General features: G+C 54.1%; 1 protein-coding gene across 1 annotated transcript in view; it reads left to right on the top strand.

The window, feature by feature from the left end:
- ADCY5 (adenylate cyclase 5) overlaps positions 1–13,971 on the top strand; it is a 157,965-nt gene that overhangs the window by 90,471 nt on the left and 53,523 nt on the right. The window contains exon 3 of the mRNA XM_069555461.1: positions 3,082–3,203. Coding sequence (XP_069411562.1) covers positions 3,082–3,203 — 122 coding nt within the window. The remainder of the gene's footprint in view (positions 1–3,081; positions 3,204–13,971) is intronic.

Raw genomic sequence — 13,971 nt, 5'->3', positions numbered from 1 at the left:
TGTCAGGGTTCCCTGCCTAGCATCCTGGGGGCGCCCTGTTCGGGGTTTAGGTTTGGCCAGGTCACCCCTGTGTCTTCTCGTGCGTGTGAACTGGTTAGAAGCTTGGAACTCTGAGGCTGTACAGGGCACACTGCTCCCAAACAGCAGGCCTGGAGGGAGACCCGGGGGCAGTTGGGGGTGGGAAGCAGACCACCCGGCCAGGTGCTGGGGCTCCCACTGGGCTCAGACTCATCCTGGCTCTCAGAGGGAAGGTCGCTACTCCGAGCCGGAGGGGCCTTGCTCTGCTCTTAGGTTAGCGTCTCCCCACAGCCTGCCCAAACACTGGCAGAATTCTGGGCTGCACGCCATGTCAGGCGGGTGGCAGGTGTAAACGTGGAAGGTCTGCCTTTGATCGTGAGGACAGGGAGCCAGAGGCCTGGAAGGCAGTGCAGTGGTCACGTGCGGCCTCCTGCCTGGCACGGCGGGTGCTCCATGCACCCCGCACGAGCTCAGCCCCCATGAGTGCAGAGTTCATCAGTGTGTGGCGCACCTCTGCCTCTGTCTGGGTTCAGTCTAGGGAGTTACAGTGACCTAGCTGGTGACACTCAGACAGCTGAGTCAGGGGGCAGAGTCCCACAGTGCCTTTCCAGGCCCCGAACCCCCAGACATAGTCTGCCCCCCGCTTCCCTTCCAGCCCTGTGCGGGGCCACTGTGCCTGGCCAGGTCCCCAGCTCAGGCTGTCCCATCTGAGGCCTGGCCTTCCCATGCGTTCTCTTGGTCCCATCTAGGCTCCTGGTCCAGCTCTTGAATGAAACCCATGCCCAGAGGTGTCCCTGAGTCTTCCCACTGTCTCTTCTTGACATGGTTACCTCACTTCTGTACCCTCCTCACCCCCAAGCCCCTATCTGCCTGAAAAGCCCCCTCTCTCATGCCTATCTCAGGCCCCAGCATCACTTGCCTGAGATCAGGATATCTTCCCACTCCTTCTGGGTTAGGGAGTGCCTCCCCCCACTGCCACTCCCACCCCCGCCCCCCCACCATGCCTGGACCTCACCCTTTTGCAGTAAAATTAGCGTTTATATCATTTACAGTTCATCACAGCTTACATGTGCTGGCCCTGGCCAGGCTAGACATTCCAGCAAATCCACAGGGATCTTGGGGGAGGGGGAGGGGAATATGTTCGCCAAACCATGTTTCAGGCCAGGGAGGGGAGGCCTGCCTCCAGGGGACAGGCACTCCTCACCCAGCCATGGCCCGGAGCCCAGCCTCCTCTGCCCTCTGCAGAAGGGGGTGCTCTTAGATCCGAGGATGCTCTTTAGCGCCACCTGATAGGGGATCCAGCGCTGATCCCCACCCATCCCCTGCCCACTCCTCCTGCTCCTCAGCCCCAGAACTGGTCGGCAGTGTAGGAAGGTCTCTCATGAATCTAAACAGTTTGTTGCACACTTTCTCCCAGTCATCCTATATTTCCACAGAATTGTCCTTTCATTTGTATTTTTGTCATCAGTAGCTGTTTACGGAGAGTTCAGTAAATATGAGACGGACTGTAATGGCCATGTCCACTGAGGGAGGTCCTGACCGGAGGTCAGGCCTGTCCACAGAGAGCACCATTCCTCACTAGTTTACCAGAGCTTCCTGAGCATAAGACTGTCTGCTGTAAGCCCAACAAGACACATTCCCACCCTCAGGAGGCCCCAGTAACAGGCTGAAATGCAGAGTGATGGGGGACTCTACAGGAAGGCCCAGGGTGGCAAGGGATGCTGGCAGCTGGAGCCAGGACCCTCCTTCTGGGAAGGGGATGAGCCCAAGGAAGGGTAGCAGCATGTGTGAGGATGGTGATTCTAGCTGAGGAGCAAGGCCTTGACCTTGATGACCCGGAAGTTGGGAGTGCCATGGGCAAAGGCAGGGAACTTGAGAAGAGCCACCGGGAGGGTGAGCATGGTGTGGGCATGATGTCAGGCGGGCAGCTGAAGACTTGGGGACCTGGACCAGGGAGTGGCTTGGGAGGTGACCAGGGGAGGTACTGGGGGAAGCCTTGCTCCCCAAGGGCAGGAGTGAGCAGGAAGAGGTCAGGGGTGGGGCAGGAAGGCGGGAGGGGAACTGGACAGGCGCAGGAGCAGAAGTCTTAGGGCCTGGGGAGGGAGTGGCCCAGCTTCCAGTGCTGGGGGATGGGGGTGGGGAGATGGAGGGGCTGTGGGCCGCCAGGAGGAGAGGCCTCAGATGAGAGGATCCCTGAGTGAGCCTGGCAGAGGGCCTGGCATGGGGAGGGCTGCAGAGGGTGCGGGCAGAGGCTGCACACTCTGGGTGCAGCTGAACCTCTGGAGCAGGCAGGCCCCAGAGGAGAACTCAGAGAGGAGGCCACATCCAGACTCCATCAAGGGCTGATGTGACCCTCCCCCACTTCACAGGGAGGCCCTGGGCCCCTCTCCCTGCTTCCCTCCAACCTCCTCTTCAGCTGATCTTAATTCCTCAGTTTCTCCAGTCAGGGATCTTTCCCATCCTCCTGGGCCACCATCCTGTGAAAATGAAGCACATCATTCTCTAGTCCCCACGAAGTCCTCTGTGACCACCCCACTTCTCCCTAGCCTCAGACAGGTCCCCCTGCTCTGTGCCCCATAGTATCTGTAACGCAGGAGACCGGGAATTTGTGAAGGCGGAACCTGGCCCCAGCTATCACTCCTGGCACCCAGCATGATGCCTGGAACACGGTCAGTTCGCAGTGAATATTTGATGACTGAATGAATCTCATCTAAAGCTCCAACAACCGCATCCCCATTTATATAAGCAACTGGAGGCTCAGAGTTCAGTCATTTGCCCAAGGTCTTTGACCCAAGGTGCTTGGTATTACAGGCTCACCAGGAGTGCTTTTCTCCGTGTAACCGAAGAACCAGGAGGTGTCCCAGGGAGATGGGGGCCAGGTGGCCCTGAGGCATGTCTCTGCCCCCAGCATGCAAGTGTTAGCCCCCTGAGTTTGAGGAGAGCCTGAGAGGTTTTCTCGGGCCCTGCGGTGGGGACACAGGTGTGGAGGAGTGAAGCCTGGGGAGGGGAAGGGACCGCCAAGTTGGGGAGAGGCTATGATGAAAGCATCTGCTTCCCCTCCAGGAGCGGCTCCTGCTGTCTGTCCTTCCCCGTCACGTTGCCATGGAGATGAAAGCCGACATCAACGCCAAACAGGAGGATATGATGTTCCATAAGATTTACATCCAGAAACATGACAACGTGAGGTAGGGGCAAGGCTCGGGGGCGAGGGCAGGGTGGGAAGGCTGAATCCCATAGGAGATGGTGTGTCCCTTTCCTTCACTTCAAGAGGGCAAAGCCCAACCAGGGGGTCTGGTGGCTTTGGAATGTGTGTTGTCTGGGGCACCCCAGCCCTGCCCCTCTAGGTCTGTTAAGTGAATTAGTACTGTGGGGAGGAGGTGAGGCTGTAGGAAGGAGGGGAAAGGAGAAAACAACACCACCAGCTGTTGGAAAAACCCCTAGCCTAACAAGGGAGGCAGAAAGCACAGACTTGGGACCTCAGGGTCACCATCATCATCTCAGTCTTCACCAGCATCCGGCATCTCTGGCAACCTCCATGCCTTCTAAGCCAGTGTGTGCCAGGCACTGCACCAGGCATTATCCACATCCTCGCTAATCCTGTCAGGAGGCTGACAGCCCTGCGGGGTGGGGACCCTTATCAGCATCCTCTGTTTGGAGAATGAGCTCAGAATGGCTGAGACCCTTGCCCAAGGTCACTTGGCAGGGAGTGATAAAGCAGGGTGCACCAAGGTCTCCCCTCCCCGGCAAAGCCCATGTTCCTTTTACTGCCTGCTTGCTGCTTCCCTAGACAGAAGCGCTGACAGCAGGGACATGCAAACAGATGTAGATTAATAGAGTGCAAAATCTGCTTCTGCGTTCCACGGGGACATGAAGCGGTACCGTGGCCTTCATCCAGCATGGCTTCCTGGAGAGCCCGCTAATCCTCCCATATGCCCAGAAAAGGAGCTGCTGTGTTTGCCTTTGGGCGGGTTCTTTCCTCCCTGCGTGAGTTTTCCTAGGACCCACGAGTCCTTGAAGGTTGACACAAAGACAACCTTCTGGAGCTTTGGGCTGAATTTTCAATAAAGGGGTTAAATAAAATAATTAAACTATTGTGCATGGATAAACACACACACACACACACACTAATATGTATTAATAGAGTCAGATGAGGCTGATGGTGGGATGGGGAGTAGGCAGGTGTAGTCCTGTGGAGTGGGCAGAACCGCCCAGTTCCCAGTGTGCCCCAAGACTGCCAGTCCTAACAGTGTGTCGTCCATCCATCTCCCAAAACAGATCTGAAGCCTTTGGAAGAAAACAGTACCTGCAGACCCTATTTGTTCTCAGTTTTCAAAGTATCCCATCCCCTCTGATGCCTACCACACTCCACCTTCAGGCAGGGAGATCGTGGCCAGCAGCAGCCTTGGGCTGTCAGGAAGAAAGCCACCCTGGCTGAGTCTGCAGGCCCAGGAGTGTCCTGAGGGGCTGCGGGCTGAGGTGTGCTCCGTTCAACGTGATGGTGGGGTCCAGGCCTCGAAAGATGGTGCTGATTCGAGGGTTTCTCTGCTCATCTCCTCATACCCGCGTCTGTCCTCATGTGGTAGGGTAATCACTAACAACAGCTAATACCTGTATGGAGTTTTCATGAAGCCTGCACTGTTCTAAGCACTTTTGTATATTCAGTTAATCACCACAACAAGCATAAGATGTTGGTACTATTATTATCTCCTTTTAACAGGTGAATAAATAGGCACAGATATTAACTTGTCCAAGATCCATAACAGTTAAGTGAGGGAATTGCCCCCAGAAAGCTTTTTGGTTTAGAAGTTTCCACCTGGCCTGACTACTAGACAGATGTTTTTTATCTGCCCAGCAGGAGGGGTTTGTATAATGGTTCTGTGGGAAGGAGGCTTGGGGAGCCCTCAGGAGGGAGGGTACTCAGAGAAGAGGAGGAGAGAGGGTTTCCACCTGCCTGTGTGTGATTGAGGAGCCAGGGGGGCCTTTCCTGCCTGATGGCTGCCCCTCAGATGTGAGGGTCCCCACCTTAGGACAGGTAAAGAAACAGCCTTCTCTATCAGAACAAGTCCCAGAGACCCCAGGTTCAAGGGGTAAGAGGTAACCCACCAAGCATCCCAATACATACAAACCCCTGAGCTCCTCTGGAATTTTCTCTCTCGGTCCTGTCTTCACCACCCTGCTGGCCCCAGCATGGCTCTGTTCCAGGCCGAGCGTGGACAAAGAGTGCTTTTCTTGACTCCTCTTAGCACAGCAGAGCGTTCAGCAGATTTACTAAACTGTAAAGTGGAACACAAAGTAAATCCAGAAAATTCTTTGCCCAGAAACAGTCTGGCATTCAAGGCACAAAATTCTCAGCCTGGCCTGGCTACTGCAGCTTTCACACCTGGCCACCTCTGCATCTCTGCCCAGCACTTTGCCCTCTCACCCCTCTGTCCTCCCACACGGGGGGCAGCATCTCACCTCCCACCCCTCTGTTGCTGGCCCTTGGGCTCCCAGCCCTCCAGCAAGGGGGTTTGGTCAGAGAGGCTGACTCGGGCCTCTTCCAGAGGGACTGCCCCATGGAGTGGCCTACCCTCTGGGGAGCACCCCCGGCCCCTCCACTCCCACAGAGGCTGTGACTCTGGGTCAGTGCAGGAGTCACAGAGTGGTGAGAGCAACTGCATGGCAAGAATCAGAATCAGACCCCAGCCATAGCGGGGTCGTGTCTCTTCTGGAGTGTATCAGGATCAGTGACCACAATCAGAAGAGAGATGAAAGGAGAGAAAAGCTAAGAGGCCATCATTTTCACAGGGACAGACATAAGTCTGGCTCTAAAATTGCCAGGACCGGGGGTGGCTGGTAACATCAGAGGCCAGCCGTGAGCAATCATATGCAAATATCCCACTGGCCCCTTTCCCTGTTTCAGCAGCCACTGCCCAGTGCAGCTCTTGGGGAAACACATTGCTTGCTCTGTTTGGTCTCTGGTTTGGGGCTGAGCCTTTGGCTTCGGTTAGGGGTTGAGTAGTAGGTGGAGGAATGATTTTATGGTATAGGGATGCATGTTGGGGCTTGGCTTATGGTCCAGTGATTAGCCCTAGGGCCTGGACTAGGCTGCCCTTCATATCATTCCAGCCCTGCTGTGACCAGGACAAATTATCAGCATTGAGCCACTCAGAACCTGTTTCTTCCTTTGTGTAGTAGGACAGAATGAGCCCCTACTTAAAATGGTTGTTAAAGAGTAAATGAAATAATACGAGGAAAGCGCTTAGCACACTCTCTGGCACAGAATGAGTGTTCAGTAATTGCGAGCAGCTATTATTGTTGTTACTGTTATTATTATGATTATGATCACACTCCTATCAACAAAGAATGGCCTGGGGATTCTGAAGCTGGAGTGGAAGGGTGATAAGTCACATTCATCAATTCTCTGTGGAGTTATAATATTTAGAGAGGCCGATGACATGCTGTTCTCTAACCCCACCAAGAGCAAGGCCACGAGAATAAATAAATCAGCTGTGCGGTGTGATGGTTTGGGCCTGGATCTAAGGGAGGGAAGAGACTAATGGGTGGCCGGAGAGCTTGGCCCTGGCAGGGAAGGGTGACAGATGGGCGCCCATCACTCTGCATGGCCTCACTCTCCCTTGGGCCCGAGGAGGATCCTTTTATCCCATCCAATTCCTGGGGTTCTGGGGAGGCCTGTTGGATGCGCTGGTCCTGTGGATTGAGACTGGTCAGAGGCCATGGAACCCTCAAGACCCCCATGGAGTCCCCAGATGCCGCTCACGTCTGTTGTATGGTGACAGGTGGAGGGATCTCTGCCTCTCTTGCTGGACAGGTCATTTGGGGCTGGGGCCATGCCTGGGTTCAGACCTGCAGCTTCAGAGCCCTCCTGCTGCAGCCACAGTGCCAGGGTCAGTGGAGGGCCATGCTGTCCCCACTCCTGGGACAGGGCCTCCGGATCATGCCAGTGGAGGCTGCTCGTGCCTGGGAGCTCCTGGTGCTCTGCTTTGGGAGGAGGGAGATGGAGACTGGAGGAAGAGGCACCTAGAGGAGGTACCACTTGGGGAAGCAGAATAAGGGTGCTGATGCAGCCAGAACCGGGAGGCATCCAGGTTACCTTTGCCAAGAGGAGGAAGGAGTTACCTTTCCTCACTGTTGTGGAGGAAGAAGAGCATCTGTGTTGAGCAGGCTAGTTCATAACCCCCCTGCCCCTTAGGAACTGTGGGGACTTGGGCAGGTCACCAAGTCTCAGCCTCAGTTCCTTCGTCTGTGACATGGGGATGGTGATGTCCACCCACTCATCTATCCAGCAGAGGTTTCATCTCTATCTGCTCGCTGGGAACCGCCGACTGTGCTCTCAGACACTCAGCTAGAGGCAGGAACCATGGTGGGAACTGAGGGGGACTCTGGCTCTGTCATCAGGAAGCTCCCCTTCTGTTTGGGAGGACACACAAACAACGGAGAGTAAACTGGAGGCATGTCACACGGGGAGTGGAGCTGCTGAGCTGACACACGGACTCTGCCTTCTGGCAGAAGGTACAGTGATAGACAACCCAGCTCTCACCACTGGGGAGCAGAGTCTGTAAGAGGGGCCGGGGCTTTGCAAGGGTGCTGGGAGGGTAGAGAAGGTACAGGGTGTAAAGCCATGGGCCCCGGAATGGGCTGCAGACTGTCTGCCCTGCGGAGGCAGAGCAGGCTCCAGTGTGTGGAAGAGGGTGTTAGCTCTCTGGCTTGAACGAGAGCCTCATTCTTAGAGACCCAGGAGCCCTGTGGGGCTGGAGTTGGGGGTCTTGTCTTGGCAGAGGGCTGCTGACCCAGGGTGGGGGTGGAGGTGAGTAACACCTCCTCACTATGCAGTGGGGGTGTAGCAGGATCTGGGGAGGGCTGCCCTTCTCTCAGACCTCCCCACTCCCTTTCCTTCTCTCCCTGTCTATCCCCGACCTCCCCCTTTTAAGGTTATCGTCTCCTCTTCCATCTCCTTCAAGGACTTGGCTGCATCCCCAGGTCGCTCTGGCGTCTGGCTCCACTACGGCATGGTTCTGAATTATAATGACCACAAGACAATCTCAGATACCCATGGGTGGACTGTACACCCTGTGGGCAGAGAGGGGAAATGTTTGCCTCCCCACGTCCCTAGCCGATGGACAGACAGAAGTGTGGTCTGCAAACATACAGGTTTCCTGTCTCCAATCTGAGTTTAAGAGAAGTCTTCTTTCTTGTAGTGTGCATGCGTGTGCTCAGTCGCTTCAGTCGTGTCTGACTCTGCAACGCTATGGACTGTAGCCCGCCAATCTCCTCTGTTCGTGGGGTTCTTCAGGCAAGAATACTGGGGTGGGTTGCCGTGCCCTCCTCCAGGGATCTTCCCAACCCAGGGATCGAACCCACATCTCTTGCATCTCCTTCATTGGCAGACAGGTTCTATACCACCAGTGCCACCTGGGAAGCCCTTTTCTTGTCATACTCCCTATCAATTATAGAAATAAGTGGTCTTTATATTTTCCTCTCATTCATGCCACAAACATTTTTTGAGCTGCTACTATGTGCCAGGCATGACTCAGAGTAGACGGAAAAGACATCGTGTTGCCCCTTAGAGAATGTCGAGCTCTCATCAGTGAGGTAAGGTGGAGCCGGGTGCTATGGGTTGATGACCCAGCTGGCCCCACTGGTGTTGAGTCTTTTCTTTTAATTAATCAATCAACTGATTAATTATTTTAGTTGTGGTAAAATATGCACAGTATACGATTTACCGTTTTAACCATTTTAAGGGTACAGTTCAGTGGCTTTAAGTATATTCACATTGTTGTACAGCCATCAGCCCATGCATCTCCAGAAGTTCTTTCCTCTTGTATAACTGAAACTCCATACTCATTAAATACTAACTCCCCGTTCCTGCCCTTCCCCAGTCCCTGGCAACCACCATTCCACTTTCTACGAACGCGTCTATTTCTAGGTACCACATTTAAGTAGAGTTATGCAGTATTGGTGCTTTTGTGTCTGACTAATTTCGCTTACTGTCTTTAAGGATCATCCATGCTGTAGACTATATCCTGTTTTCCTTTGTGTTTTAAGGCTGAATACCCTTCCATTGTATGTATTTACCACATTGTGCTCTTCTACGCATCCATGGATGGACTCTGGGGTTGCATCCACCTCTTGGCTACTGTAAATAGTGGTGCTATGAACATGGGTATACAAATATCTCCTTGAGGCCCTACTTTCAATATTTTTGGGTATATACCTAGAAGTGAAATTGCTATTTCATATGGTCATTCTGTTTCTTTTTTAAAAATGGCCTGTGTTTGACTTTGGCTCTGCTGGGTCTTCGTTGCTGTGCGGGCTTTCTCTAGTTGCGGTGAGCAGGGCCGACTTAGCTGCGGTGCACACGCTGCCAGCGCAGTGGCTTCTCTTGTTGCAGGGCACAACAAGGGTACTTGGGCTCAGCAGTCGTCGCGCACAGGCTTAGCTGCCTCACCGCATGTGAGTTCCTCCCAGACCAGGGATCAAACCTGTGTCCCCTGCACTGGCAGTCAAATTCTTAACCACTGGACCACCAGGGAAATCTCAGTAATTCTATTCTAACTTTTTAAAGAACCCCATACTATTTTCCATAGTGGTTCACGATTTTACCTTTGCACCAACAGTGCACAAAGGTTCCAATTTCTTCACTTCCTTGCCTGGGACTGGGTCTTGACAACAGACCTAAGTTTGTCCTGGGGCATAGAATGGGGGTCAGTGCGGGGTGGAACCAGCACCTCTCTGCCTCTCAAAATGGGGGGCCCTGGAGGAAACTGGAAGACAGAGAAGTCAGGGCACAGAGTCACTGACCAGTTAGACACGTCAGGCTGCCTTTGAAACAACTGAAATCAGCTGTGCTTTGTGATTCTGATTCTAATAAGAATTCAGACACAAGAAGGCTGATTCTGGGCAGAGTGAGTCAAAGAGGACATCGTGAAGATGAAAGGGTTAGAGTTAGGGCCTAAAAGAAGAATGTGAATTATTTCCCATCTTTTAAAAATTAACATTTTTATTATACAAAGAACGTGTGTTCTTTGTAGGAAAATTGGAAAATAAAAGCAGCAAGAGAAGTAAATAGAAAGCACCCGTCTTATCACCGCTGAGAGGCCCTGGTGCAGGGCCCCTCCCTTTAGGGAGCATCTCCCCAACTCTCCCCAGACTCTGGGAACAGAAGACCTGCAGCTGCTGTGGGTTTCACTGTCTGGGGAGGGAGAAGGGCTTGGGGAGCAGAAGCAAGAGCAAGGGACTGGCGGGTGGAACTGAGGTCTGCCCGAGACCCTGCGGTCAGCAGTGAGGATTCCAGGACGTACTGTACCTTGACCCCACTCCCCCTGGACCCAGTCCTAGTAGTCAGGCTTGTCTTAGGACTCACACTTTCTGAAGGCAGAGGTCCCATCTGTGGGAACAGAGAGGGCACAGCCGTCCCAGGGCAGCTTCTCCCCGTAGGTGGGTGTGTGCCGACACCCAGGGTGCTCAGGTCCTCTCCTGGGCCTTCCGCCTTTGCCCTCCCAGCCTGAGGAGTCAGAGGGTCCTCTGGCTGCTCCCTGTTCTGACACCCCGCTTTAATCATTCTCCACTGCCCCTCGGGAAATGCCCAGTCATCTGGTGCCCGTTCTCAGCCAAGTGTTGATAAGACCACACTTGATTGTGCTGCTCACCTAGGGCCTGGGGGTGGCCCATCACCCCCTCCTTTACCTTACAAGCGGCATGGAGCCGGCTGGCTCTCTGGGTCGCAGGGCTTGGAGCAAGTGGAGAGACGCTGAGGGGGCACCCCTCTCCGTCTAGAAGAGACCCCCGGCCTGTGGCTGGGCCTCCCCGGCCTGCACAGTCAGGGCCTCCAGGGCCTTCCTGCCCTGCTTCCCCAGCGCCTTCTGCTCCCGCTGGGCCCACCACCCTAGGAGCTGGGCTGAGACCTGGCTGTGCTCCCTTCCCAGCCCCCACCCGATGACCTCTGTTTCCCCTGGCCCCCGCTCCTCCTGGGCCCACCTGGACAGATGGTTTGCCTCTTGGCGTTTCTCAAGTTCCCTCTCTGTGCCAGATGGGGAACGCTGGAGCTCAGAGGGGTGGGCCCTCCTGCTGCCGCCTGCCCAGACACCCCCCTCCCCCCTCCCTCCACTCCTGGCTGCTCAGAAATGCTGTGGGATGCGGTTTCGGCACAGGAATAGGATCAGATGCCGGCAGCTCCATCAAGTCCTAGGGTCTGCTGGCAGCAAGAGGGAACAACAGAGAGGAAAGGAAACGCGCTTAACCAAAAATGCGCATGGTAAGGCTGCAAGGAAGGGCCTTGTGGTAATTGGGATGAAAGGCCTGGCCGCTCTTGCCTCTGAGTAGAATGCAGGCTCCCTGAGTGATGGATGGTGTGCAATTAGGGAGGCGTGAACAGCCGGGGTGGGCCTACCCAGCTTCTGCGGGCACCGGCCATGAGGGCCTGGTCGCGTTGCCAAGACAAGCTCTCATGTGGGAGCTAATCAATGAATTAGTACCTTAGTGCAAGTCTGGGCCCCACGCTGTTGTAAAATGGCCTTCGGAATCACGAAGGAGCAGATCGGGAAATCTTGGCCAGCAGAACAGACAGCCTGCCATTGGGTAAACCTCGTAAACCAGAGGAGTCTCCAGAAGTGACAGACACTGAACAGATTCATCCCCCGCTCATCCCAAGGCAGCAGAGGAGTGCGACTTCCCCTCTGACAGGAGGTGGGGGGACCATGGGGTGGGGGGTAGCGTTTCCACCTACATGGAGGACAGGCTGCAGGGCTTGGGCTGGGGACCGCTCCAAGCTTCCCTGCCAGTTACAAGTCTTGCTTTGAGCCCCCTCCTGCCTGACTGCTGGCCACTGTCACACCGTGGGAAGGAGGGGAGCAGGCCACTGCCCCTCCCTGATTCCTCAGCAGCTGTTGAAAGAACTTCTTTTATGGAAGAGTAGATCCCAGCCGGCTGGAGGGAGGCTCAGGCTTCCCAAGGCGCCATCCCCATGGCTGTTGTTTCTGACATCCCCTAGCTTGACCAGGAAGCTGCCTGGCCTCCTCGGTAACTATTTCACCATTTGTTCTCTGAACACTGCTGAGTGTCTGTGGGGTGACAGGCCGAGGGTTCCCCAGGCTTGGGTCTCAGATGACGTGCTTGGGACCCCAACAGGCCCAGTGTGATAGAAGGACAAGCTACTGGAGTTACTGATCCTGCTTCCTCCTTGCTTTAAACTATGACGAATCTCTTCTATTCTACAAACATATATCATACATTGCGTAGGTTGAATTGTGTCCTCCTAAAAGACGGTGACTCAAATGGTAAAGAATCTGTGGACAAATGCAGGAGACCCAGGTTCGATCCCTGGACTGCGAAGATCCCCTGGAGAAGGGAATGTCTACCCACTCCAGTATTCTTGACTGGAGAATCCCATAAACAGAGGAGCCTGGTGGGCTGCAGAGCATGGGGTCACAAAGAGTCAGACATGACTAACTGACTAACACTAAAAGATACAGAGTCCCGACCTGTGAACGTGAACTGAGTTGGAAATAGGGTCTTTGAAGTGAAGTCAAGATGAGGGCTTGCTGGAGGGGATGGGCCCCTGATCCAATCTATGTGGTGCCCTTATAAGAAGAGGAAAATGTCATGCAGACCCAGATACACATAGAGAACGCCTTCTGCAGGGAGAGGCAGAGACTGGAGTGACACAGTTGCGTACAAGGATTGACAGCCACTCCTGAAAGGTAGAGACGCAAGGAAGTATTCCATCGAAAGTCTCAGAGAAAGCATGGCTCTGCTGAGACTTTGACTTCGGATTTCTCGCCTTTAGACTTCTAGCCTCCTGCCTGCTGGACAAAACTGAGAAAATAAATGTCTGTTGTCTTAAACCACCCAGTTTGTTGTTCTTCGTTATAGCAGCCCTAGGAAACCAACACAGGTACCTGCCGTGTGCTGGGTATTGTGCTGGGTGTGTGAGTGTGTGGAACTGGGATGGACAGAGCAGAGGGCAAGGTAGATGTGACCTGTCCTCATTCATGGTCATTCCAAATTTCACTGAGCAGTTCCTCTGTGTGCCAGACATTGTGCCAGGGGCCAGGATGTGGTGTTGAATGAAATAGACCAAAACTCCTCTTTCAAAGGCTTTACATTCTAGTGGAGAGAAACAGACAGGAGCATGATAATAAATATCAACAAGAAGAATAGCTAATAGATTAAGTGGTAAAAATGTAATGGAGACAAATACAGAAGGGAAGGGAGGTAGACATATGGGAGGGGTTGTAGATTTAAGCAGGTTGGTGGAAGCCTTGAAGTGTCATGTAAACTAGTACAGTGGTTCTTAACCCTGGCTACATATAGAATCACCAGGGAAGATTACAATAAACAGAACAAAAACAATCAATAGCAAAGCCCTGTCCCAGACCGATGAAGTCGGAATCTCTTGGGATATGGCGGGACCTCTCCATAGAAAAGCTCCCAGCGGATTCTGATGGACAGCAGGTCTGAGAGCCACTGGTTTAGTGAATGAGAGCTGCAGTGGAGAAAGGAATTCTCCAAGGCCCACCCAGGCGTCTATGGAGGAGACTGGTGGCAGGCCTGCCCGTATCCATACGCAGCAGGCAGAGGCCCTCCTGGCTCAGTTGCTGGGAGAGCTCAGGCAGCTGTGGGCTGAGGATGCAGTGAAGCAAGACCCCCTGAGCCCTGGTCCACACACGCCTGCCTCGTGTTGTCCTCCTCCTGTCTTCTCCAGAGCCTGGTGCTGTGGGTTACCCTGCCCAGCAGCAATCCTGCCTCTACCAGGGTGTTGTTCAGTCACCCAGTCGTGTCTGACTCTGCAACCCCTTGGACGGCAGCACAGCAGGCTTCCCTGTCCTTCACCATCTCCCGGAGCTTGCTCAAACTCATGTCCGTTGAGTCCATGATGCCATCTAACCATCTCATCCTCTGTCGTCCCCTTCTCCTCCTGGCTTCAATCTTTCCCAGCATCAGGGTCTTTTCCAA

This window comes from Ovis canadensis, chromosome 1 (assembly GCF_042477335.2).
Source record: "Ovis canadensis isolate MfBH-ARS-UI-01 breed Bighorn chromosome 1, ARS-UI_OviCan_v2, whole genome shotgun sequence".
Taxonomy (NCBI): domain Eukaryota; kingdom Metazoa; phylum Chordata; class Mammalia; order Artiodactyla; family Bovidae; genus Ovis; species Ovis canadensis.
This window is presented reverse-complemented; position numbering and strand designations above follow the sequence as displayed.